Source organism: Gasterosteus aculeatus, chromosome 4 (genome assembly GCF_964276395.1).
Source record: "Gasterosteus aculeatus chromosome 4, fGasAcu3.hap1.1, whole genome shotgun sequence".
NCBI lineage: Eukaryota > Metazoa > Chordata > Actinopteri > Perciformes > Gasterosteidae > Gasterosteus > Gasterosteus aculeatus.
Window position 1 is genome coordinate 26,614,897 of NC_135691.1, and position 27,669 is coordinate 26,642,565.

Consider the following 27,669-nt stretch of genomic DNA (forward strand, 5'->3'; position numbering starts at 1 on the left):
CTCCAGCGCGTCATCTCTTAATTTGAATTTGAAATATTAGAAACTGTAATGTATTATAGTACATGCTAGTTCATGCTTTTTTTATGGCTCCAATCTTATAAGATGTATTCATGGATTGGACACAAAAGTACAGGCTGCATGTCCATTAAATATCTGATGTGAAATAAAAACGGAGTCAGTTGATTAACGAATAAAGCAAAAAAGAAATTCACAAAGCAGAGAGCTGACACAATTACTGGGTAAATTCGATTAGAAAAAAAATAAAAATGTTCCATACAGAAAAATGATATTATCCACCCTTAAAAATGACTGTAATTATATTTTTTTTATTCTATTGTCTTTTCTATAGAGTTGTAGGTCAGGTTGCTTCCCCCCCTCATTGGATTGGTACAGCTCAGAAGGAGGAGGAGGAGTTTTGGTTTCGTTCTCCGTCTCGAGAGACTGACGCCAAGTGGAACCCACTCTCTCACACACACACACACACACCATTCACCGACCTCTGCTCCGGCTGAGCGGCAGAGACGATGCCTCTGGAGAGGTGACCGCCGGCGGAATCTGAAGCAATGACGGAAAAGCCCGAACAACCGGAGCGATAGCTGCTGCATCTCCTAAAACATGGCGAGGAGGAGCCGCCGGTGAAAGCCGCACAGGGGAGCTCGAGGAGAGAATTCGCTGTCCCGGGGAGGAAGGACCGACAAGGCTCTTCTTGTCTCGTAAGAGGATAACGAAGGGAGAAAAGGGGTGGGTGGGGGGAGGAATCGAGCTATTTATTCGCGGACCTGTCGGAACATCCACCCGCGACAGCATGAGCGGCGGCGGGCCGGATGAGAGCTCGGTGCGCGTCGCCCTGAGGTAAGGATGCAGCGGCGGACCTTCCTCCTTCCACAGATGCTCACACCTGCCACACAGTCGCGCACATGTCGCCCCTGCTTTTATTCCGGCCTCACGGTCCATCGTTCATTCAGCTCGGACTAGTGCATCCATCCTTGGTCTTCCTTTACCCCACCTTCCACCCCCCACAAGAAAACCCCGCAATCTTTCAAACATGCTTTTATTTTGAAGCCGCGTGTTCTCTGTGCTCCACACCCGTGCATTTAAACGCTCTTGCTCTGCATGTGCGCTGCACACAAGGACCAGTGGCCCATGATTACATGAGCTTCGTTTGTTAATACCTGCACTGCACGTGTAGTGGATTTATGAATGAGGAGCTCAAGTCTGAAGGATTACACCGAGGGAAAGCATGCCACTCTCCCCCCTGACCGTGTGTCACCTGCACGCTATGGAGAACAATTCCTAGCAGCCACCTTCTGGTTAATGAAAGGCACATGTGCTGACTGAACTTTGGCTTGATGACTGCATCTGATCTTATTGGTTTTCTGGTGTTTTATGTGTGTTGACTTTCAGGCAGGTTGACCCTTGACCCCCTTGGCCTATCCATGCTGATAGATAAAGCTGAGATAGACGCCGTCTGCCAACCGCCCTTATCGGGGTTTCTCAGAAGAGTTTAGACTTCAGACGCCAATAGAGCGACGTTATAGGACGGCAGCTAAACCCAGGTGCTTTTTTTGTGTGTCCGAATTGTGTGTGTATGCGGGTAAGACAACCTGCAACGTCCTATGAACTGGATCAGAGGGAGAGAGAGGACAAAAGCTCGTTCACATATCGCGTTTCTCTTCCCTCCCTCTGCCCCGGCTTGTTGTTGTGCATTGAGACTTTGACTCGGGTGTTTACGGGTGTCTGTCAGCCACACGTGATATACGACGGCCGTCACTACATCCCATCATGCACTCGTCTGACAGGTTCTTGTGAACAGCAGTTAATTTCTCTTGCCTCCTTCATAAGTCAAGTTGCTTTCCTGGTTTGCTGTAGAAAAGTTTTTTGAATGGAAACGACCTCCTCTTGTATCGTCTTAGAACGCTTCATTCATTATTTGTACTGGTTGGGTTTCACCTTTTAGTTCCATTGGCAATTAATCCTGTATGCACTGGCTTTTTCTTTTGTATATTTCCACTTCCTTCCTCTATTATTCCCTTTACTGATTTATTTGAAGGGAATTTGTTATTGAGTCAGTCATTTTGAGCGTGATACTACAGATATATAATCAATACTTTGGATCTTTCCTCTTGAGTCAGGGTCCGATCAGAGGTTGAGTCAGCAGTTCGGAGCAGCTGTGGCACCTGAAAGTGCTTTGTCACCCCTCACACACATACACACACAATGGGATCCACTTCCTGCCACCGAGACCTTACCCACAAGCCCACAAAGAGCCCCCTCATCTCCCTGTGCAGGGTGTGCCTTATTTGCACGGCGGGTGGAGCTCATCACGTCATGGCCCATGACATTTCCACTCAGGTGGTCCAGAAGGCCACACCTGGGAGACCAGCACATGCAGTAAATGCCAAGAGCAAGTGCACGATGTGCAGAATTCACAATGCCAAAGTCCCAGAGAATCTGAATGACCAGACTGTCGCGTTGTCAAAGAAACGTCTCTGATTAACCCGCCAACGTCCCAGCAAAGTTACCGCTGCAGAGCCGGATGCCTCCATCAGGAGTCGGTGGAGGCCTTCGTACCAGAAACATGACTACAAACTCATGACGTTAGCTACCGCTACTTTATACGACGACAAGGTCAATGTAGCGTTAACATCCCAACCTGACATCATGTAAAGGCCCCTGGACTCGATTCGACTTGCATGATAGAGATATTTGTGCACACAATCACACATGTTTCGTTCTGCTGAGCACCGATTAATATCAAGCCAACAGAAACGGCAGCTTATCGTCTGCTGTTAAATCAACGATTCGGCCCCTTTTGAACATCAGACGGCCTCTTGGCGTTGGTGTTGTTCAGCTTGATTAATCGCCGTGGCAACATTGTAATTATTTGGAGCACGTGGGGAACCTGAACTTGAGAGCATCTAAACGGCTCTGTAATGATGTGTGTGTGTGTATATTTTTGCGGTAATCGTCTTGCATGTTGCCAACCAGTACCTGCCTCAGCCTGTGAGGCTTCTGCCGTCTGTTAGCAAGTTCCTAATCCCTCCTCCCAACACGTCCACAGCCATCAAATGCGTTTACATCCTTTTTCTTTTCGTTTGTTTTTTTTAGGCAGAAGAAGAATAAAATGGGATCTGGGCCTTGAACAGAAGGCAGGTATTTTCTAGGACTTATTCTTTGGCATTTTGGTTTGTATCTGGAAAGATGATGTAACTTAAGAGTCTATTTGCTCTTTTAGATGTGTACTTGCCTCTTGATGGGTCATCTGCAGGGTTATTAGACGTTTGTGCTGCGCTGGCGTCTGTGGTTTTGACGATTAACACGCCTGACAGCCTACAGATGGGTCATGTCAGTGGCACGTAGTTGGATGGTTCAGCAAGCACAGACACACGCATTGTTTTCAGTTTATCCCCCCGTGTGAACGTGTTCCAGATCTCTTTCCTTATGTAACATCCCATCCGTGTGCACGCGTTTGCATATGTTCACCTCGTCCCACACTCGATACAGGAAGTTAAACATTTTACCAGGATGTAAGTCGTGTTGCAGGCTTTTCCCAAAGGAGCCACCAGAGTGACTTATTAGTACCAATGTCAATGTCCTTAAAGCACAGCTTGAATTATTCACTCAAGTTAAGCGATGAGGATTCAGGTTTCGTACGGCTAAATTCGGAAACTGATAGCCCTTTCATCTTTGATTGGATGCGTACACCTCCGCATCGTATAACGTGGTTAGTGAATGTGGAAAAATGCAAACTAGATGTAGTCATCAATTTTACATACAGACTCTGCAACTTCTATTGGCTCGTCTCAGGTTCCATCAGACACAAGTCCCACCTTCCTGACCTTTGGAATTACTTTGAGGGCAAAGGGTGTGTGTGTGTGTGTGTGTGTGTGTGTGTGTGTGCACACTCATAAACCGTTCAAGCATATCCGTGATAAATATTCATGAACCAACTCGAGTGAACTGAGACACAAAAGCAAAGCATGCTGCAAGCCATCTGCCAGCTGCGGTCATGTGATATTGCTTACTGAGTTATTCAATAACTTCTGTCCCACTAGGGAAAGCTTAATTAAATATGGATTTTTTTTGTTTTTTACAAGTACAATGATTGTATTGTAATTAGTTAGTGGATTTTAAAACCTTCCTACCATTTTGCAAAACACATTTTTGGCGTCCTCCGCTTCTCTGCTATCCTCACACGCCCTCTCCCGACACCCCTCCTCCTGTGCCACTGTCAACCTCTCCCGCTTTCCTGCCCGGCGACCTTTGACCCAGGAAGCAGTATGAGCTGTGACTAGTGACCCAGTCACAATTCCCCTATGGCAGCTTGTTTCAGCTGTCACCATGGTAACCGCTAATCCCTTTCAAGGTTTTGGGGTGTGCGGTGACGGCCCTGTGAAAGGCCACCGCTCAGTCTGCCATGTAGACAGGAGAAGGGAACCCTGAGTCAGCAGAACACTCTTTTGACGTTTCTCTATTTTTCCTGGCCTCGTTCCCGAAACGCCCTCCGGGGCATCACTGCCTATAGCTGTTGTTCAAACTGGAGATTCAAGGTCTTTGGCACACGTCTTCATCACTTCCTGTTAACTGGTGTGAGTTTTCTCGCCAACCGGATGAGGAACCCCGTAACCCTGCTCAGAAATGAATGGAATCTCACTGCCGGAACAGCACACCGCCGTATTGGTTGGCACAATAAAAAAGAAGCACTGCAGTGAAGCAGGTGTCCCTTTTCCACGTTCGATAAATAAATCATACATGTATTAATTCTGATTAGGTTAGAGTGATATTGTAGTAACCCGAGAAGAGCAAGAAGTCAAATGGTGATTTGCAGTTTTGTGTTGATGGTTTTCAGTTTGTGCTAAAACTGTATGAACTATTAATAATGTAGTAGTCTGGCTGAGCATTCGGTCCAAGCGCCGCAATAGATAATGTTGCAAAATTCATTTTTAATCTTCTCCACGACTCTCACCCTCTCATCTGCGCGGACAGGATGCGCCCGTCGCCGTGCTTCTAAATCTTGCACATTTCCGGGCAGAGTTTGGTTGTCTTCAGCCGCTTTACAGGTGGAGAGCTCGGTACTTACAGAGGCACACTGAAGAGAGCGATGCAATGGCTTGGCTCGTGAAGTCGAGAGCAGCTGCCAGACAATGGGGAAGACTGTCCTGCTGAGCTGCAGCGAGGTACAACGGCAGTCTCTCAGTTATTCGTTCCCCGAGTGCTTTGGCTTTTATCAACAGCCTCCTCTGAGTTCTGTGTCTCCTCACTGGTCCTCTTTGCTCTGAGCGGCCATTAGACGGAAGTCAACAGACAAATAGAAATGTATAAAAGTGCACCTGCTGCACCATGTGCTATAAAAGAACCCTTTGCCATAAAAGAGCTCTGTTTGTACAGAGGCATTTGGTTGTATAATGATGACATGACGGTGTACCCAAAGGCAGTTCAACTAGAGTGAAGGTTTCCCGAGTCCTTTCACGACTAACGGAAAGATGTGTGTGTGTGTGTGTGTGCGCAGTCCGCTTGTATCTTAATCAAAGCATTCGCATACTTTCTTAAGCTGAAACACAAGGCTGAGAACCCCACAAAATGTCACATTTCAGTTCGAACAACTCGGGCCAATTTGAGTCTTAATGCTTAATCTTAAAACTATATAGACATATGTTATTATTCTAAAAATATATATTAATATGAAAATATCCACATGTCAATGATTATATGTTTTGTATGAATAATATGATTATTAATTGAATTAAGTGCTAAATTAGGCCAGTGACTTGGTGGATGACTCAAACTGACTTGACATGAAGCGAATCTGGAATTTAAAAGGGAAATGTCCCAAAATATGTGACTAAACAATATGAGGTCATGGGATGGAGTCTGCATGCCGCGAGCAGGAAGTGCTGTTGTTGTCTGTTGCCTTGTGGACGCCCGGTTTCTGCTGAATCACTCAGCGTTTGCCCTTCAACACTAAACCAAAAACCAGATTACACAGGATTAGATTCGGTCGGTGGGAACGAATGAAACGTCACGCTTGGTTGTTGCCAGTGACGATGCAGACGAGGGATCGGCCGCATCCCCCACGGAGCGATTTGATTGGCTGATTGTCCGAAGCAGTGATGTCAGCTGTCAATTTTGATGGCCTGTGTCTCAGGAAGCATGAGATCAGCAGCACGTTGCCGACTGACTCCGCTCTCTATTTCTTTTTTTTTTTTATCCGCATCTTCTTATGTCTTGTTTGTTGTTCATTACTGTGCGTCAGCAGAGGGGTGTTATTACCTCCTTTCCTGTTGTGTGTCTCTCCTTATTAACAGAATAAGGATCCAAGATGATCCGAGACTTTGGCCTTGAATATGTTGTTGTGTTAAATGAATGAAATTCTGAAAATAGCGAAATTTTTTTGTTTTTATCAGTGTGACTCCCCTCCTAAGTTTCACAGTAAAACCAATGCTAGTGCGTTTGGTGTGTGGGTGTGTGTCCGTGTGTGTGTGCGTGTGTGCGTATGTGCGCGCGTACGAGGAGGCCACAGTTTCTCAGGCTGACGCTGTAATCGCTGTAATGAGGCCGAGAGCAGGAGCCTAACGGGGCCCGTCACATGGGGAGAGGCTGACAAAGACCCCGTGTGTGTGTGTGTCTGTACAGTAATATTGTGTGTGAATAATATGTGTACGTGGACTATTCTGCTTGTGTGAGTGTGCTTTCCCCTTTCATCTCTTCTGTGAACTGTGTCACATCACTCTAAGCTCCTTACGTCCGTCAATGAAAGTCCCCATCCCTCACTGAACTGTGCAGAAGAGCCTTTTATGTCTGCGGGTGCCAGAATAACACTCCGACATGCTCGTTGTTTTGGGTTCTGTATGAAATAAGTAAACTACAAAGTAACCTATTACCAAATATGCGCCTCTGGTCATGAGCTAACAAAGTACATTACATTACAGCTCATTTAGCTGACGCTTTTATCCAAAGCGACTTATATTGCATTTATTACCCATGGCTTTTTACATTTTAGCCCGGGGAGCAATCAGGAGTAAGGTGTCTTGCTCAGGGACCTTTCGACTTGGGGCAGCCGGGACTCCAACCACCAACGAAAGTACAATTTAAAACGTAAACGTGCTTCAATCGATCACATTTTCTGCAAAATTGCATGCACCGAGTGCTCGTAACGGTCAAAACGTTGCGCCGTGAACCCTCAACAGTGGACGTTTGACAGACAGCTGGGAGAGTGTAAAAATATTGACGAGACAGGGAATGTGCGCGGAGACAAAGACGTCCAAATGTGCACTACTTAAGTAGTTGTGTTACCTTAAGTGTGTGTTTTTGTGCTCCTCCTGGGAATGTGCATTTATTTCAGAGATCAAGCAACACAATTCTTTATGTTGTAATGCAAAGTGCGTAATGGCAATACTTCTTTTTGTAAAAGCATCTCTTTGTATTTTTCTTCACAACATTCCCTCAAAGCGCCTGAAAGTGTCTTAGTACATTTTTGTGTTGAGCAGTTATTACACAAAGGTTTTCGCTTGGGGCCCCTCATCTTTGTGTGTGTGTGTGTGTGTGTGTATTTTTGTGTACCTGTGAATGGAAATTTTTGACATTTGATACCTGTTAAAGACAATATTGACACAGTATTTTTTTTACTTTACAATCTCATAAATGTATTCTACACAGTCAATGAGCACAATATGAAGCAGGCCGAGTATCACGAACCAATTGTGAATTAAGCAGCAGCGCAACGTAATTAAACAAATAAAACACGTTTAAAATACGTTTAGTGAACAACCCCACGCTTATGGGTTTGTGATTGTGCAGATCCAGGAAGTGGACGGAAGGGTTAAGTGTCCTGGAGGAGCCTGCGCGTGTCCCTCTGGAAGGTGGAATTAGGGCTGTAAGTCTCCGCGGAGCCGCAGGGCAGAGCCCTTATTCTGCCAGGAGAAAGGAGTGTTTTGGGTTGAACCTCCGAGGGAAGCCTGCCAGATCATAATCACAGCTAAAGTCGGTCACACGAATGACACACCAGCGGGGCCTCACGCCTAGCTTATCCTTCACCTGGTTACAGTTAGCCCCGACGCGTGATGCCAGAACTTGTATCCGTTGTGAACGCACACACATCTCAAAAGCGAGGTCCATTGTGCCACAGTGCTCAACCGCCAATGTGAACCGAAGACACAGAACACAGAAAACCCCCCCACTAAAAATAAGAAATACAAAAAAAGAGGTCCGGATGGCTCTGCTCTCAATCTCGAGAGATATTCCTGTATTCTTATCTTGTGCTGTCGTGGATGAATGAATGTTCATCTCATCTGTCACAATACCAAAGTAAAGATTTTGAATAGTTGAATGGACATCTCCCCAGAGACTGTCAATGTCATTTAAAGTAATGTGGAATTTTCTTTTTGCATGTATTGATAAAAACAAGGTTTCATACTTAATTTGGCAAATGTTGTAGTAGAGGCTTGACATTGGGCCCCCTTTAGCTGTAAAACATAGCCGTGTCTGAGGGCTTTACCAGTTGTGTCTGACGGCCTTGTTGTGTGACAGCGAGACGGACAAAAGTTCTGTTTGACTGGATGGACTGTGGTTGCCTCCCAAGATGGAGATTAGTGATTAGTGTTTTGTCTTGGCTTTAACCACTCGTTTTTAATAAAAATCTATTTGTATCCTATATTTCTCTTTTTATCTCTAACATTTTCCTCTTTCACCCACCCGTCCATCCCTCTATGTACGGAGGACCCTGGGGATGTCACACAAAACGAACATTGCATCACACTGTTATAACACAATCCGAAGACTGGGCATTCATTCTGAATGGCGCTACAGTTACACAGACTTTTCTGTTTTTGCTGTGGAAAGAGAAACCTTTTGACTTATGAACGATGTAACCCAAATTCATTTAGATTACACTTCTTTAATGTTGCCGAAGTGAACAATGAAACAGTGACTTTACTCCTTTTTAATGCAAGCAGCAATGAGTGCCTCCATTGTGTCAGAGGATTACTGGCTGGTAATGGCTCTATGACAAGTTTTGGGAAGGCGGCCAAAGGGATTAATGCAGATTGTCTCCTGTAATACCCTGATCATCCTACCTTTCAAATCACAGCCAGGTGACCTTGCCTGTTACGTCATCATCATCATAAGCAACTCGATGGTCGAGATAGTGGAGGATTTAGCAGGTATTTGTCAGGTATGCTCGCTACAAGGGATGTCTTGAAAGGCTAAAAGATGCTTTGGAAAGGAAAGGAAATATGCATGTTTTTGTTCAATCAAAATTCTAATTATTATAGATGAATTTCTACGAATTGCATCAATTCAGAAAAGAACTGATACAATACTATAACCCTTTCTTGTGATGTAAAACAGTCCATTCAGTCAACATGGAAATAATTGTATTACAATGTGCAAATGTTGGAGACATTTTAAGTTAGTTAATAGAAACATCACACGAAATCCCACACACACTGTTCCAAGGCCTGCAAGGCAAGAGTCACACATAGTGATACTTATTTTTCCCACTGTAATTCTTATTTATCTGAGTCTGGTTCAACTGCAGCCTTTGATAAATGAATGAAGTGCTTACAGAATATATCCCTTTTCCAAAAGCATTTCAACATTTAAGTAGTTTTCTGTTTAAAATCTTCAAATATTTCTGTTAAAAATATTTCCTGTATTTTAATGCACCCATTATATCCCCATAATTCCTTCCAATATACCCACTTCCTCCTTGGACATTGAGTTTGCCGATGGGAGGCAGAGGTGCATCATGGGAGGAAATGGTGTAATAGCAGTGTGTTTATTTGCGCAAAGGTAAACGGAGTGATTCCTTAATAAAATCCAGGGTGAGACTGTTTACCCAGAGCTCTCCCGCTCTCGCTCTCCTTCTCCTGAACAGTGAGGGCACTGTCCTGCATGGTGGCCGCTGGAGGGTGTTGGCACTGCGTGGTCCTCCACACACACACACACACACACACACACAGATACAAACACAATGCACAGTAGCAGCACTCCTCGGCTTTCAGCTTATTGAAAATATGATCCGTCTTGTGCTCAGCTACATATTTTACCTGTGTAAAAACTCTGGATCGGGCTTCAGGTGCATGCACAGACAGCTCTGCTCACACCCACAGACCGGTAGCCTAAGGCCCTTTAAAATGTTTGTAAATTAAAAAAGTCTAGGTCTAATAACATCATATTTTTTTCTTTTGTTAGTTATTTAGAAAGCTAGTTCTGGTTGTGAGGTAGAAATCTCACTTTCTCGGCCACCTTCTGTCCACCAGGATCCGTCCTCAGCTGGCCAGAGAGAAGATCGAGGGCTGCCACATCTGCACGTATGTGATGCCCGGGGAGCCGCAGGTGTTCCTGGGAAAGGACAAAGCCTTCACCTACGACCACGTCTTTGACATCACCACCCAGCAGGACAGCATCTACGCGCACTGCACCGAGAGTCTCATCGAGGGCTGCTTCGAGGGATACAATGCCACTATCTTTGCATACGGACAGGTGGGTCGACTGGGGTTCTCCTGCATGTTGGGAGATCAATGCAAGCACTCACACCCTCACTGACGTGTCCACTTCCCCCGACGGGCAATGGAGCTACTTCCAGCTAGATTTAATTTATTTATGGAAAATAAAGGAGGGAGTGAACAGGGCTCACAGCTGCTCCAGTTCTCTTCAATACACAATCCGCTGACATGTTGTGCCCTGCTGTCCCTACCACAGCTTTTATATTGACCTGGGAGGGTACGATAGAAAAGGTGCCCAATCAGAGCAGAGTGTGAATGGATTACTTCATCTCACCTAAGGGCAGGGAAATAAACTGCAGTCAAAGTATAATAGGCAGATTTTCTTACCTCAAAACCGAACCAGACTCGTTTCCGTGCTCAACTGTCTTTAGCTCCATTTGAAACCAACAAATATGAGCGTGGCATAATTCTTTCTAAATAATTGTTTCATGACTTAATTATTTATGAACCCGGGAATTTAAAAATATACATTTTCCCACCGTCAAACCGCCACAGCAGAGGGTTAAATGGAAATGCACTGCTAAACTGTACATTGTGCTGTATAGGCCAAAGAAGCGGCTTGATAGGAGATATTTTTTATATTTCCCACTTATAACCAGAGACCGGATATTTGTACTGCATAACAAAACCCCAGACAAGTCTACCACTTCTGGGTTACTTCCACTCTTAATATCATTTGATATTCTTAATCTCAAGGGACCTGTGGCAGAGTGGAGGCCTTTAATGGTGACAATAGAAAAAGCAAAAGCAGCTGCAGCAACAACAAAGCCTGTTCGATAAAATTACTTTCTATTAAGCTCGTCCAGACTGAAAAATCCATTGTGAGGAAAAAAAAGAAAAGGGAGAGAGAATGCGACCTGCTTTTCATTTGTCTTTCACACGGCATCCCCGGCTGAGTCTCCCTCTCGGCTCTTCTTCTCTCCGGTCTTTCTTCTCTCCTCACATTGTTCCTGCTGCCGTTGTGTTCCTGTCAAAGAGCCTTTCACAGGGAGCAGCGGAGCCTGCGTGCAGACACAGGAGCATGTGCACAAACGTAATAAAACACAGGTGTGGTCTCGTAGAATCAAACCAACAGACCCACAAACCCTGTTTTTGTCTCTCTCTCTCACACACAGCCTCGTATATCACACACACAGTCCGGCATTTGTTCAAGAAGGAGAGGGCAAATGGGTGAATTTGAGCTCAATGTTGAATTCCTGCTTTAGTCGCCACGGCGACCTCCCCCTCCTCCCCCTCTATGTTGGATACACTACCTCAGAGCTGCACCCAGCCTCGGAGGGCCCCGGGCGACTGGTTTGAGTCAAGATCGAATGGTTATGGCTGAAAAACACACGCAATAAGAGAAGAAACCCCGTTTGATAAACTAACCGATGCATCTGTCTCTTCCCCCGCGCGCAGACGGGTTCGGGAAAGACGTACACCATGGGAACCGGCTTCGACGTCAGCATTGAGGAGGACGAGCTGGGTATCATTCCGCGTGCCGTCAACCACCTGTTCAGAGGGATCGAGGAGCGCAGACAGGCTGCCACCGAGCAGGGCAGGCCTGTTCCCGAGTTCAAGATCAACGCACAGTTCCTGGAGGTGCAGGAGCACAAAACACACCGACGCACAAACACACAGTGTCTCAAACTGAGGCAAATTTATCAGCACTCTGAACTCTTAAATTTAAAGTATCCAGTATGCTTATGGTCCATCAGTTTGACGTAACGAGAGCATGCAGACAGCAAAGAGGTCAAATGTCAACAGAGTGTGAAGGGGTTTAAGGGTTATGAAAGCATCCAGATGACCAAACGGCCATTAAACTGTCATTAGCCTGTCACTGTGATCCGCTCCTGGCTTTATTTTTAACCGCCAACGAGTGAATGGTAGCAGCTGGTGATGAAGCAGCTGGGTGGGGGGGTGAGTCTGGGAAGCAGACCTGCCAACTTGGACTTAATTTTGCGTAGCAGATGTGCATCTTGACATCACAAATTGATTTTAACACCCAGAAGACATATACTGGGGAGAAAATTACTAATTTTGACTTGCTGTATTGCTGATGCTGGGTGTTTTCAACTGGCCCACCACAGTTTCATTATGAAGTAAATACATCATTTGTACACCTCTTATCCGGATGGCTTGCTGTGGGTAATATACGATAATATGTGTATCATCTGTGTTCTGTCCATATTCTGCAGCTGTACAACGAGGAGGTTCTGGACTTGTTTGACTCGACGCGAGACATCGAGGGAAAGAGGCAGAAATCCAACATCAAGATCCACGAGGACGCCACCGGAGGCATCTACACCGTGGGGGTCACGACCCGCACCGTTACCTCAGCAGCTGAGGTTTGCTTTAACAGCCTTCTTTTTGCACCGGCCCCATCCCTGGCCACAGCATTTTAACAACATGTTGTGCGCATGTGGACACGTCTGCACATTATGTATTTTTGATTTGAATTTCATTGAAATCTGTATTTCAATGAAATACTACTAAAACACTTCTGATGGTTTCAATCCACGTGGAAACTGTATTTCCAGCTGTTTTCACATGTTTTCATACATGTGAAAACACAATGACCTTCACCCGAAGACATCTGTATGCTTTGTTGTTCCTCCCTCCGTGTCTGCTGCAATCTGTTCCGTCTCTCTCTCCTCCTGCAGATGATTCAGTGTCTGAAGGTGGGCGCTCTGTGTCGAACCACCGCCAGCACCCAGATGAACGCACAGAGTTCACGCTCCCACGCCATCTTCACCATCCACCTGTGCCAAGTCCGAGTCTGCTCTCCCGACAACGACGTGCGTACTCAAACGCGCTGTGTGGTCCAGGCGGCCACGAAAGGAGAACATCACTGGCGCTTTTTTCCTTGATGGCCGTCCGCTGCAATGTATTCTTTTGACGCTTCGCTCTCTCTCTCTTCCAGGAGCACGTCTCGGACAACCGTCTGGCTGACGACACAGAGATCAACGAGTTTGAAACGCTGACAGCCAAGTTCCACTTTGTGGACCTGGCTGGTTCTGAGAGGCTGAAGAGAACCGGAGCTACGGGAGACCGGGCTAAGGAGGGCATCTCCATCAACTGTGGGCTGGTGAGGACGCTAAGAGCACGTCTGCAGTCGTAGCCCATAGTCGTGCATTGCATTGCATTGCCTTTTTGAAACCTTGAAGTAGTTTTTGTCTGAATTGATCTGTTATTCTATTGCTGTGCAACATTCGACTGTGGTTTTGTGGAGCAACAGTGCTCCCAAGTGGCCTAGAACGTGTACTGCATGCTTCCACCTTCAAATTCCTTATTGTTTATGATGATTTATATGTCACTTATTTTTACTACAAATCGAAAGTAGAGTTTGATTTACATCCTATTTCATGAAGTCGCAGAATTGCTTAAGCACTGAACATCCAAGCGTAACCTTGTGTTTTCCCCGTCTCACCTCAGCTTGCTTTGGGAAACGTCATCAGTGCTCTGGGAGACCGGAGTAAGCGCTCCACTCACGTGCCTTACAGGGACTCCAAGCTCACCCGGCTGTTACAGGACTCCCTGGGTGGCAACAGGTCTGTACACACGGTCTGCGTCCAGATATTTCAAGTATATGTCTGTGACAATTATACAGTATTAATGCTGCAAGAGTTACCTGCTTTGAAGTCAGTGATTAATGTTCACCAGAGACCAGTGCAACTTTAATTATTAAAATATTCACCAGTCTGGTATTTACCGTTCTACATTTGTGCGTTCTCCAGTCAGACGGTGATGATCGCGTGCATCAGCCCGTCGGACCGGGACTTTATGGAGACCCTGAACACTCTGAAGTACGCCAACAGAGCCCGAAACATTAAGAACAAGGTGATGGTGAACCAGGACAAAGCCAGCCAGCAGATCAGCGCCCTGAGGACGGAGATAGCACGACTGCAGATGGAGCTGATGGAGTACAAGACGGTGAGAAGACGGGGAAAGCAGGGAGCCTAGTGTGTGGAATCATAACCTTACATAGAGTGCAGAAGAATATTTCATGATCGCCATCCGCTTCATCTGATGCTCAGGGGAAGCGCATGGTGGGCGAAGATGGCATGGAGGGAGTCAACGACTTGGTCCATGAGAACTCCATGCTGCAAACGGAGAACAACAACCTGAGGGTGAGAGTGAAGGCCATGCAGGAGACCGTCGACGCCCAGAGGGGCAGACTCACGCAGATCCTCAGTGACCAGGCCAACCAGGTCCTGGCGAGAGCAGGTGGGCAAAAAAAAAAAGCTAATGCTACTAACTACTACAAATTACGTCAGATAGTATTTAACGTTAACTGCTTACATTGCATATTCGCAGTACGCATTGCACGTACTTTAATCGTCAATATACATCATAATTGTTTTAATGTACAAAAAAAGTAGATCCAATTAGTTTAGAATATGTAGCCGTGCTAGATGCTCTACGGGGGGTTGAGAAGAATACTACTGTAAGATTGCTAATATGCTCACAATGATAGCGATAGCATGCATGTGTTTACTATATTTGCTAATTAGAAGTAAACACATTTATGCATTATAGCAATATTATCAATTTTTTGACCTGCTCATTAAGATGCATGAAAAGTGTATATATAAACAAGGTTTTTAGGGGAGGTATTGTACGAGGTTTTCTTCTCCACCGCTGCACAAATCCTCCTGAAGTGATACCTCTGCTTGTAGGTGAAGGCAGTGAGGAGATCGGGAACATGATTCAGAACTACATCAAGGAAATCGAGGAGCTCAGGTACCATCGGATTTAGATTTCAAATTTATCAAAGTATTTTGGTACTCTTATTTAACCAACAGATTATTTAAAAAAATGTGTTGAGTGACGGAAATAACACTTAACTTCCCCCACCCTCAGAGCCAAACTCCTCGAAAGCGAGGCTGTGAATGAGAATCTGAGGAAGAGTCTGTCTCGGGCCTCTACGCGCTCTTCGCTATACGGCGGCTCCTTCTCCCAAACCCACCTCGTCCCAGAGAAGGAGGCCAACGACGTCATCGAGATGGCCAAGAAGAGCTTGGAGAAACTCAAGAAGAAGGAGAGGAAAAAGAAGAGAAGGTATATTTTGCATCGTTCTCTCCATTTTAATTAATTTGAAAACAATTAGCGCTGCAACAATGCTCCCTGCAAAAGCAGTTGCTTTTTAAAAATGAAATCTTTCTTTTTCCTGCGCGTCTCCATACGTTGTCATTCACAACACAACACATTGCGTTTGTGAGTCTCTGCACTCGCCTGGCCGTTCTTGTCGCTCGCTCACTGTCTTTTTTTTTCCATCTTGTAATACTCCCTCACTTGCCCCAACTTCTGTGGCACATCTGCCCCCTCGCCCCCCTCTACCTCCTCCTCTCTCTGAAGACTGAGGCAACATGAAGACAATCCCCACCAAGAGGTTGAACACACCAGGTTTGCGACAACCCACCCAGGATCGGGTCAAATAGGAAACTGGTTTGATTACCAGCGATGCAAATGACGTATTTTTGTGCTCAGATTAAAATGCATCGAGTAATTGAAAGGATTTTAGGTGATCGTTAACCTGCATCCAAACCCAAATCTTCCTTCCTTTCCTAAAGAAACTAATCTCTAATTTATTCTGCATCTAAAGGTGGTTTACACTCTTAACTAATATTTTAACCAACTCTTCCTCTTAACCCTTTGTGTCACAGCCTTAAATAAAATTGATGGAAAATGGAGTTTGATTTTTTTTTTTAAAGATAAAAGAGAGGGTTTCTTTAATGTAAGAATTAAACTGTGTGTGGCAACCCTACTTTAAATTAAATCAGCTTGTGTTGTTCCTAGCAGTGATCTGTTAATCAAATTGTCTTTTCCCTTGTATCATTAACCTCTACATGCAATCGCAGTGAGATTATTCATTAATACTCATTTCACATGTGCACCTGATCTGATTCAGTCATTTGCACGTGCGCTTCACCCAGCGTTGTTTTGTAATTTCAATTGCAGTTAATTTCAGCTCCGACCGACTGGATGGGCTCTCGATAGGTAGTTTGTTAACAGTCTTTTCCTCCTTCAGTGTTATCAAGGAGGAAGTGCCAGACAACGACCAGGAGCAGGGCAACGAGGAGGCAGAGGTGGAGTGACAAACTTTAGGATTTAGATCTAAAGAAGACACATTTCGCTGTGTTTTTTTGTTTTTTCTTGTATATCTCATGTGTGTTTCTTCATGTTTGACAGGAGGGAAGCGACCATGAAGAAGGCGAAGAAGCGGATGGAGAAGAGGAGGACTTTGACACTGTGGGAGACGACACCTCGGGCGACTCTGACTCCGAAGAACTGGAGGAGAAAGGTAAAATTTGCGTAATGTACGGCGTATTTTCTGAAGTGACAGACGGCCGTCGATGATGCGACGGGATCCAATGACGGCGTTGTGTGCAGAAAACGTCCAGGCCGACCTGGCCAACATCACCTGTGAGATCGCCATCAAGCAGAAGCTGATAGACGAGCTTGAGAACAGCCAGCGGCGTCTGCACACGCTCAAACAGCAGTACGAACAGAAGCTGACCATGCTGCAGAACAAGATCCGAGACACGCAGCTGGAGCGGGACAAGGTGCTGCATAACATGGGTAAGAGACGCACGACGACGGACACTCGACATCAGTAACAAACTGGTGGCGGAATACATCTCTGAAGAACCGGGGGTAAAGGAACAAAAGAAATGAAGGGCATGGTTCTTTCCGTGTTCACCTTCAGGTTCAGTGGAGTCTGGTACGGACGAGAAGGCTAAGAAGATCAAAACAGAGTACGAGAGGAAGCTGAGCTCCATGAACAAAGAGCTGCAGAAGCTCCAGTCCGCTCAGAAGGAGCACGCCCGCCTGCTGAAGAACCAGTCACAGTACGAGAGACAGCTGAGGAAACTCCAGCTGGATGTGACCGAGATGAAGAAGACCAAGGTAAAAGAAGGGGCTGCGTTTGTGCTTCTGTCTTCGCTCTAGTCTTCTTGCAGGGCTGATTTTTCTCCCGAAATGTCATGTTTTTTTCCACCAGGTGGTGCTGATGCGTCAGATGAAGGAGCAGCAGGAGAGAAACCGAGCCTCGGAGTGCAGGAGGAACCGGGAGATCGCCTCTCTAAAGAAAGACCAACGCAGAGCTGAGGTGAGAGGGATGGAAACGTGTATCATTGTACTTTTTGTATATTTTTGGTTTATAGTCTCTAGCCTCTATCGCCCGAAGTTGGCTGGGATGGACTCCAGCCCCCCCGCGACCCTGTGTGCAGGATAAGCGGTTTGACAATGGATGGATGGATGGTCTCTAGCCTCAAGTCATGAGTAGGCTTATATAAACTCGAGCTTTGTAGCCTACTGGGTCTTTCCTGATATGCACTCTTTTTACAGCACCAACTGAAGCAGATGGAGGCCCAGAAGAGACAACAGGAGCTGATTCTTCGCAGAAAGAACGAAGAGGTGAGACACGGTCACATTGGGAGGGTGGGTGTGATATCACCGGTATTGCTTCCGCTATTGTTTCACTCTCATATGCAAAATGACTCCTTTTTTAACTGAATCAGGTGACCGCCCTCAGGCGGCAGGTGAGACCCGTGTCTGGGAAGGTGAGCAGGAAGGTGAGCTTACCCGAGCCTCCCCAGGAGCCGTCTCATAGAGCCCTCCCCGGAAGGATGCAAACCCCTGGAGCATCCCCAGCCAATGGAGCCAGGTACGTTGTGCTTGTTTGTGTGTGTGTGTGTGTGTGTGTGTGTGTGTGTGTGTGTGTGTGTGTGTGTGTGTGTGTGTGTGTGTGTGTGTGTGTGTGTGTGTCTTTAAACAGTTTTTAAAAAGCCCTGGCTTATTTCAACAGGAGTTCCCCAATGCGGATGGGAAGTATCTACCTCAACAGGACAGCCAGGGCCAAATGGCAGTCACTGGAGAGACGCGTCACCGACATCATCATGCAGAGGATGACCATCTCCAACATGGAGACGGATATGAACAGACTGCTGAAGGTACACGTGAGATCTTCATATTCAAGACGGTCGCGGGCAAACAAATATTTTGTTTTTCACAGTCTGTAAAATAAATGTAAAAGCTCAACATCCACGTGTTATAACCTACTTTAAAAGCTTTTATCCTTTTTGTCTCCTCTCAACTCCACACCAGCAACGGGAGGAGCTGACCCGGCGGAGGGAGCGAGTGTCCAGAAAGCGAGAAAAGATGGCGGTGGAGGGCGTAGACGCCGACCGCTCGCTGGCCTCCCTGAGCGAGGAGCTGGAGTCTCTGAGCGCCAACATCGACTATATAAACGACAGCATTGCCGAGTGCCAGGCCAATATCATGCAGATGGAGGAGGCCAAGGTGAGGTGGTGGGGATTCCCAGGTGTCTTATTCCTCGGTGGTCGTGATGCCTGTAGGTTAGATGATCAATCATTTCAGGTAAAGGAGGGTGAAGTAAGGATACACCGGATTGCCTTGCGCAACGATCTGTATGGCCACCTCATTAGCTGGTATAGACTTGTACTGGACTGGAGCTCTCGGGCAAATCATTTTGAAATAATTGCATAGTTCAGCACTACTGGCGGCTCCCAGAGCGTTTTAGACCAATAAGCCTTGTGCGTCTCATTTTTCAGAGAAACAGTGGCTCCATAAAACAACAACAACTGCTGGCAGTGCAGCTTATTAATGCAGCCAATGGCATAGTGATGCATAACACACAGACATTCATAAATTAAACTTTACAAGTGTTAATTACGGAGCTGTTTCTTCTGCATGATCCAGAATCAAATTGCACGTCCACTCGCACCGTGCGCCACACACAACGGGTTGAAAAGTGCCTTCCAAAATCCTGTGGCTGCTGTACAATTATGTATTAGCATAAGGGATACAGGATTATTACTGGGAGCACTGCTCTAATGATGTGCATGTGTGTGTGTGTGTGTGTAATAAATATATATATATATATATATATATATATATATATATATATATATATATATATAATATAATGCTGTTATTAAACAGCCAATGATGTTTGTGTCATCAACATCCACCTATTTTACTCTATAAGACACGTAATAGAAAATGATCAAGATTCCCGTCTAACTCTTGACAAGAACGTTTGTCTTGTGATGGAGTTTCTTATGATGCTTCTTTATTGACCGGGTTGTTGTTTGGCTGCAGGAGGAAGGAGACACAGGAGACGTTACCGCGGTGATCAGTTCCTGTAATTTATCAGAGGCCCGCTTCCTTCTGGACCATTTCATGAACATGGCTATCAGTAAGGTACCTACCCCGCTTGCAGACTTAATGAGATTTTACTCTAAATACAATCAGTCTGTCTTTGTTTACTTACAGACAACGGAAGTCAAGTTCCTGCATTAATGTGAAAGCAACTTCTTTAACCTTGTATAAATCCTTTACTTTTACCCTTTACGAGATTTATGATGCAACACAACGCATTCCTTTATGTTATGCTATTTATGTGATGGCCATGTCTGTCAAAATGAATTGCATGCATTTGTTTGCATCGTGATTGTTGATGTATACTGTTAGATGTTGCGGCAACTCGATACAATGTGTCTGCTGTTGCCATGGCTCCTTTCATGCAATTAAATTAAGTTTCAATTAGATTAAATTTGAGGCAACCTAATTGGTTCGGTGAGGTAATGCATTCTTCCCAGAAGACAGATGGAAGAATCAAAGAGTTGCAAAGGATGTGCTGCTCCTCCGTTGAGAACCCGCCTCCCGTGTGTCATCATGTGTCAGGGGCTGCTGGCGGCTCAGAAGGATTCCCAGATGAAGGTGATGGAGGGCACTTTGAAGCAGACGGAGATCAATAGCGCCACCCAGAACCAGCTGCTGTTCCACATGCTGAAGGAGAAAGCGGAGATCAACCCAGAGCTGGACGCTCTGCTTGGCAGCGCGCTGCAAGGTAGGAAACGGCAACCAATCCATACCAGTCTGAGCATGCCAATCACCATCACCTTTCTTCCCTTTTCTTTCACCAGAAGGCTACATTTTATTTAGTAGGCCGCACTGCTTTTTCTATAAAAAGCAAAGCCTGTAAAATAAAATGTTGCCCTTTTTTCATCTTTGGATTTGATTTTGATTTGGTTGTTTGCTTTCTCTGTTGTGTCGGTGTGCTCAGAGTTAGGTTACCTCTCACCAGGTGAGTATGAGCTGGATAGCGGTGTGACTGAGGCGCATGCAATCTACAAGATTTCCATCACATTTATCCATTTAAGTTAAAAGCAAATATGAGATTTCCTTCTTTTTTTTTTGACTTTGGTCCCATAGGGAATTTCTTTTTTTACTCTCAAAGACCGCAAATCATATGCCTCTTTTTTAAAATGTGGCATTTTTTTTGTCTATACCAAGAACCAGTTTTTTTAATAGTAATTGTTTCAAGGTGACTCTCTGACCGTAACATTGTTTATGTTTGATTGCTTTAATCTGCAAAAAATAATGATATATAAAATATGATACATTGAGAAATCTTGCAGAGTGCGCCAGTCCTCTTAAATACTAACCCCTCTTCCATTACATGCATGATGTGTTAAGTTTCCCCTGTTACATACCTGCTAGCAAGTCCCTAAAACTAAAACTAAACCAAGAGCAACACTGCCGCCAGACTGAGAGCTAAAGTGTACAGGGCAGTTTGTGTGTCTGCCCTGACAGGCAGATGTGTTTGCGCCTTCCAAAATCCTCCCAACGCTCGAGCTTCTGACACCCACATCTGTCCCCCTTTAGCTAAAAGTAAACCCCTGACCACGTCATGAGCTGTTGAAGCCTTAATTATGTTGTGCTGTAATATCTAGCTTTCTAAATGGATGTTGTCTTTTGCAAAAAGCCCCCATTTGATACGAGATAAAGTGTATCATTAAGAAAAAGACACGTATACTTTTCAAGTTAAGTGAGAAAATCAGATTTTTCCCAGAGAATGGAGATTGCAGCAGCAGCGACGAGTCCACCACCAGTCCAGGTGCGGAGGGCAGGTAAATACAGACGCACAGTATGCCTTCTATTCACATATGAAGCACTCTTTACTGAGACACCTCAATAGACAAAGACATCATTTATGTTATCAATGTGCCCTGTGTGCGTTTTCATTTCTGAGAAGTTGCCGTTCTTCCAGACCGGAGCATTTCACGGCTGATCTACACGGACAATAACCCAATAACTTGCTGAACTAGTCGCTTTATGTAGCACCACCGTAACAAATATGATTCAATCTGTCCAAATGGCAACAGCCGTAGCTTTACTTCAACAAAAAAAGTACACAAATACTTCACTTTGTTTCAGCTCACTGGCATCAGATCTAATGAAGCTATGTGGGGAAACCAGACCAAGAAGCAAGGTACTGTACTGGGCATGCAAATCTCTCTTTATTAGTACAGCTACATATGTTATGCTGTTAAAGCCAAATACAATTTTGATGTCCTATTTTAACTTCATTTGAAATAATTCAAAAAAGGTCCATTGACTAGTGAGTCAACTAAATATTGAGCCAAACAATTGCCTTCCCTCAGGCTCGCAGACGGACCACCACCCAGATGGAGCTTCTGTATGCCGGCAGTGGGGATCAGTCCTTTGATTCCCCCACCGGAGACTTCCTAGGCCCTCTGCTGCCCCTCTCAGAGCTCCCGGAAGGGTCGGGAGACATGCTGGGTCAAGCGCTCGCTCAAACCCCTGACTGCGAACAAACTGCTTCCCCATCTGCACTGTCTGCCAGGCCAGCTGGCTTGTAAGTGTTTCAGGGCAACATTTCTCATTGGTGGACGGATACCTTAAGAAAATTGTCTTTGTCTGAAGTGTTTATTTAGTTGAGGAGGTTATTATTCCCTTGTTTTATAGATTATTGGAGATTTACTCTTTCATTTCTTACTGTCCGCAGTTGTGGATCACGGTCACCCACAGGTACCGAGAGAAGGCCACCTGACCGCTCGCCCCTCAGCCGAAGGCGGGTGCAAGAGAAAGGAGCCACGGCGACGCACATCCCAGCACCCACACACACCGGCCCGCTCGGCACCGGGGAGGCCAAAGCGAAAGGCAGCGACCACAGAGCACAGTAAGGGCCCTCTCTGTGGGCTTCATGTTGCATGTTTTTCTTTCAACTTGGTGGTCATCACCCCCATGACAGTTCGAGTAGTATGAAAATGCTTTTTGAAATGTGACATTTTATGTGTGGTTTCTTTTGTTTTTCAGTTCGGAGGAGTCGCCTGCAACGGGTGGCCACAGGTAGTGTTCCACTTAATGTGTCCCAGAAGTTTCAGTTTCAACAGGATTCCATTGAGCCTCTTCTTTTCTGAAGTACCTCTATCTCAAATCCTGTTATTTCTGTGCAACACGTGCACCGCAGTAGCACTAGTAACTATTATCTTTCATCGTGTCATGTGTGTTGTAGGGGTGTGATCAACCCTTTGAAGAACAGCCACGAGGCCAAACTTCAGTGTGTCTATGTAGCAGAGGGGCACACCAAACCCGTCCTCTGTGTGGACGCCACAGATGATCTGCTATTCACGGGATCCAAAGGTGGAAAAACAAGTTGTTTTCAAACTTCAAACAAAAAATAAATGTTCCCTTTTTTTTAACATGGGTTTTGTGTTTCCAGATCGTACATGTAAAGTCTGGAACTTGGTGACGGGTCAGGAGATCATGTCTCTGGCAGATCATCCCAGCAGTGTCGTCTCTGTCAGGTATTGGAATACAGCAATAGTACTATTGCAGTAATGCTGGTATTCAGTAGCAGTACATAGTAGCACAAGTAAGTCATTTTTCCTTATTTTTGTTGTTTTATTTCAGGTACACTTCAAGTCTCGTCTTCACGGTTTCAACAGCTTACATCAAAGTGTGGGACATACGAGACTCTGCCAAGTGCATCCGCACACTCACGTGAGTTTATTTACTCCTGACATCTTTGCAGCCTACGTTGTTTCGGTGTGATCACGTTTGAAAAGGCTGTATTTTTTTTGCAATCAGGTCGTCAGGCCAGGTGGGTTCAGGGGACATCTGCTCGTCCGCCAGGAGCTTATCCATCCCACCCGGAGAGAGTCAGATCAACCAGATCGCCCTAAACCCCTCCGGCTCCTTCCTTTACGCTGCCGCTGGGAATGCTGTGCGCATGTGGGACCTCCGCAAGTACGTCCAAGCACAGAATAAGGGCTCTCCTTTTTACAATGTATCCCTATGGTCGAATGCACCTATTGTAAGTCGCTTTGGATGAAAGCGTCAGCTAAATGACATGTAATGTATTGTACAAAGCAGGATGGAGAGAACTCATCTCCTTTCCTTTCTTTCGCTAGATTTGTATCCACGGGGAAACTCACCGGACATTTGGGACCTGTAATGTGTCTGACTGTCAACCAATTAGGTCACGGGCAGGACGTCGTCCTGACTGGCTCCAAAGACCATCATGTTAGAGTAAGAGGCGATAAACTCCATCCGCATTCCCATTCCTAACCCCAACCCAAGATACGAGAATGAGATGCGTTGTGGCTTCTTTTCTTAGATGTTTGAGGTGTCCGAAGGGTCCCAGGGAAGCATCAGCTCCAGCCAGACGTTTGAACCCGGCCATCAGGACGGCGTGGAGTCTCTGGCCGTGCACGGAGACGTTTTCTACAGCGGCTCCAGAGACTATCACATCAAGAAGTGGGACCTCGGCAGTAAACGGCTGCTCCAGGTACGCTGAGGCTACGCCCGCATAGCGGAGCCACAAGCTGTCTCCCCCCCCTTAGATTCTGATTTGTAGGAGCTGAAAACCCTTTTTGAGAAACGTTTCAAAACTACAGTGGGATGAGCGATGCAGAAAGACGTCCGCACTAACTGTTGTTTCCTCTCGCAGTCTGTCAGCACCCAAGCGGACTGGGTCAGCGCTCTGGGCGCGATGCCGGGCTCCCCGGTGCTCCTCAGCGGATGCAGAGGAGGGCTGCTGCGCCTCTGGCACGCCGACTCGCTAGTGCCCCTCGGCGAGGTCCGGGGACACGACAGTCCCATCAACGGCCTGGCCAGTAACGGCAACCAACTGTTCACCGCCTCAGAGTGAGTCACAAAACGCGCTCGTCTGAACCGTTATGCTTTTCCCCATTACTGTCAAGTGTGCAGTGAAACGGTTCTATCAAACACACTGAAACGGGAAATGGGACGGTGAATTCTGCTTGTTCTGCTTTTGTTTTTTGATAGTGACCGCACAGTGAAGATTTGGGAGGCCAAGGGTTCTCTGGAGGATGGGGTCCACTGACACCTGCTTCCGGATCTGAAATACAGGATCATCTGCTGGCCTTGAACCAATCAAAATGTGTTGGATGGGAGCCCAAAGTGTCGGCCCTGCCGAAGACGAATCTACAACACTGATCCTTGGCTGATGATCCACTGGGATCAGTTTCAGAGAAGTCTAATTGGATGCAACTGCTCTCAGTCTTTCAAGCTGTGCTGATATTTACGATCAAGGCGAATCAAAGTGGAGCCTCTCAGGTCGCCCGCAGAGCTCCACTGATTACACGACAGCCGCAATGGGCGGCTTCTTGTGTTGCGGCGACAGGAGACAACAGAATTAAAGTGGAAATGTCTCAATCGATCCAGAGGCCTGTCGTGTGCTTTCAACAATCCTCTCTTTAGTTCAGCACGCAACAACATTTCCGTGCACGGCCTATAGGGAATTTAAAAAACAGTTTTTGTTGAAGGGCTTTGTTTCCTTGCACCAGTTGTTGATTTGCGGAAAGAGTCTTCATCCCAAAACAAGACATAGATGTTCATATTCTGCTGTCGGCAATAACTGTGAGTCCATCCTGTTTGTTCCCATTATGCGTGATGTGTTATGTCATTGCTCCCCAGGTCATTTTGCGTGTGTATGTGTGTTCAGTGTAAGCAAGGACCCAATAACTGCTGAACTTGCATATAGTCTTATTCATCAGCTGTTACTGCCAAACCCTACCGGGCAGAGCTTTTTTTAGAATGGGAGGTGGGCCTCCTCGCGGTGGTTACAAACTGGAGCCTCAATGAAAACACATTACAGGTATTGCATCCGTTACCAAAAGAAAATCTGAAATTGTATAGAACAGCCCAAATGTCTGTTAGTTGGGGGAAATTTCTCAGTGTAAAACTTTTCAATGCGATGTTTGTGGCCTGAAATTATAGTACCAGTCAAACGTTATGACACAACTTCTGAGCAGATGTGTCCAAACTTTTGACTGGTACTATATGCTTAGCTGTAATTAAGGGTTTCTGTGGGATCAAATAAAATTATTTTTTACTAAAGGCATCCAGCAAGTTATCGGGGGAGAGCCTTTGTTTAAGCTTTAAGGCCCACAGACTCTGACTCTGAGAACGTAAGCCCCTCTAAATAAACATACACTGAATGGGTTCTTTTACATTTCTCCTTTGCATCCTCCTCCTTTAAATTTTATCCAATCAGACAAATGCTAATTTCATGAAATATTTATGAATCAATTCAGAATCTGTGTCTCTGCACAACGTTATGTGCACGGTTACATGTCACTTCTTAAAAGCGGATACGTTCATAAAAACATGCATTGTTCTGCTCATACTGTATCATATTTGTTCTGCAAGGTTTATAAATCAAAATGTGTTGTTACAGTTCATCAAGCTGACGATGGAAGACACCGCAACGTTTAACGTATTCCTGTAACACACACACACCCTGTGGTGCGGTATGACTGTTCAGATAAAGAGCTCCCACGTTGCACTCCTCCCAAACCAAACCAACTTGTTCCACTACATCGGCTACACACCATGCGTGTGCGGTTATGACGTTGTTCCGACAGATTTTGCTCTGCTCCGTTAAATACGGTTGGAGTGAAGACTGTGCAGGCTGACAAACAGACAGTGAGAGCTTTCTCTCTCAGGCTGTTGGGGTGTCAGCGGTCTTCCACTGAATCTGTTGATTTAGCTCTGGGGCTCAGGAGTCAGTGGTAGACTACGCCCGAATATGAGGTCAGAGATGCTGGAAGTTTAGATGCACAACACAATTTTGTAAGCCTGCTGTTCATCAGTCTTCTTTGCCGAACATCTCACCCAAAGAGGGATTTTTGGTGGGTTTTTTTCCCTCTGACGGTTTTGCTGTGGATGTTTTTGATCAATGGCCAAATTGAGTGTGACGATGAGGCCGAAGGAGTCCTGTGATGTGTGCTGTACCTACCAAATGTATTGATGTTGTCAACATTACTGGAGAATAACCTTTTGTTTGTATATTTCATGGATCTGGGACACAATTCCTTGTTGCAAACAAAGCTTTTCTCACTTATTTTCTCACAGTGATACTGCAGAGTTTTAATGCATATTGTGGCATCCATAGCTTGCACACACACATGAGACACACACACATGAGACGCACACACACACACACATAAAAAAATTAATCATCTTTTCGATGTGAGTACTGCTATTTATTTAAAGGTTAATTTTATTTTTGATGTTTCTGTTGTGTCTTCCGTATCAATCAGATTTTTATCCAATTGGCATCGAATGCCTCTCATATTTCAGCACTGCTGGGAATAGATTCTGCATTGTCAGAGATGTATTGCCAGTACATTCTAAACCAGATACTGACTGTAGAATTGTTACACAACAAATGTGAACTACCCCTCATCAAAAGGTCAAGATATCTTTTCAACTTATTGAGAAACACCTTCTTTTATGTTTGCAATGAAAAGTCGACGGGACTAAATTTGGATCAGTATTTCCCCCATTGTCTAAGAACAGTTAATCAATGGTGAAATAAATTAGTTACAAAAATTGGTTTTCATTCCTATTGGGTAATTGCTTAATTATAATATAGAAAATAACATATTTTCTTAATTCAGAATGAATCACATAGGCTGCTTGAAATTAACCATTGTAATTAATAATCCTTATAATTGTAGCTAAATTTAAAAGTACAAATACTTGTGTAAATACCATGAAAGGTATACAACAGGGTTAGATTAGAATAGTTGCTTATGACGGTTTTCTTCCTGCTGATTCACTTGTGCAGAAATTTTATTTGCTGCAGTGGAAAAAATAAATTTTGAAACATGGTTTTGCATGGGCTGTCTTTATTTTTGTTTTCTTTTACCATTTCTTTAACCATTTTTTTATGAATATTGTGTGCGTGCGTGTGTGTGTGTGCGTGTGTGTGTGTGTGTGTGTGTGTGTGTGTGTGTGTGTGTGCATGCACGCACACACAAACACATTTATCATTGTGCGGTATGAATACGCTACGACCACTTGGTGGTAGCACTGTATG

General features: G+C 45.3%; 1 protein-coding gene across 4 annotated transcripts; it reads left to right on the forward strand.

Annotated features, from left to right (window-relative positions):
• Positions 1 to 388: 388 nt before the first annotated feature.
• Positions 389 to 27,460, forward strand: LOC120817730 (kinesin-like protein KIF21A). 4 transcript variants are annotated; one of them, XM_040174215.2, is made up of 37 exons: positions 389 to 852; positions 10,260 to 10,482; positions 11,904 to 12,086; positions 12,683 to 12,832; positions 13,148 to 13,282; positions 13,408 to 13,572; positions 13,920 to 14,035; positions 14,222 to 14,417; positions 14,522 to 14,711; positions 15,164 to 15,227; positions 15,348 to 15,545; positions 15,843 to 15,890; positions 16,516 to 16,573; positions 16,677 to 16,788; positions 16,878 to 17,066; positions 17,194 to 17,393; positions 17,488 to 17,595; positions 17,835 to 17,903; positions 18,008 to 18,153; positions 18,295 to 18,439; positions 18,594 to 18,788; positions 19,611 to 19,712; positions 20,196 to 20,361; positions 20,578 to 20,598; positions 21,367 to 21,424; positions 21,732 to 21,786; positions 21,959 to 22,173; positions 22,324 to 22,497; positions 22,635 to 22,667; positions 22,834 to 22,961; positions 23,041 to 23,125; positions 23,232 to 23,321; positions 23,409 to 23,567; positions 23,732 to 23,849; positions 23,938 to 24,108; positions 24,271 to 24,467; positions 24,609 to 27,460. In XM_040174215.2, exons 1-37 carry the CDS (start codon positions 806 to 808, stop codon positions 24,664 to 24,666), a joined length of 4,767 nt encoding a protein of 1,588 aa, XP_040030149.2. In that variant the 5' UTR covers positions 389 to 805; the 3' UTR covers positions 24,667 to 27,460. The 4 variants fall into 4 exon arrangements, with proteins under 4 accessions (XP_040030149.2, XP_077957718.1, XP_077957719.1 ...); XM_078101592.1 differs by lacking the exon at positions 20,578 to 20,598; XM_078101593.1 differs by lacking the exon at positions 15,843 to 15,890 and having other exon boundaries at positions 402 to 852.
• The last annotated feature ends 209 nt before the right edge of the window (positions 27,461 to 27,669 follow it).

Coding starts and splice junctions, on each gene's coding strand:
- LOC120817730 (XM_040174215.2), top strand. CDS start 806: ATGAGCGGCGGCGGGCCGGATGAGAGCTCGGTGCGCGTCGCCCTGAG. Junction 14,418..14,521: donor AGCTGATGGAGTACAAGACG/GTGAGAAGACGG, acceptor TCTGATGCTCAG/GGGAAGCGCATGGTGGGCGA. Junction 23,568..23,731: donor CGCATGTGGGACCTCCGCAA/GTACGTCCAAGC, acceptor TTCTTTCGCTAG/ATTTGTATCCACGGGGAAAC.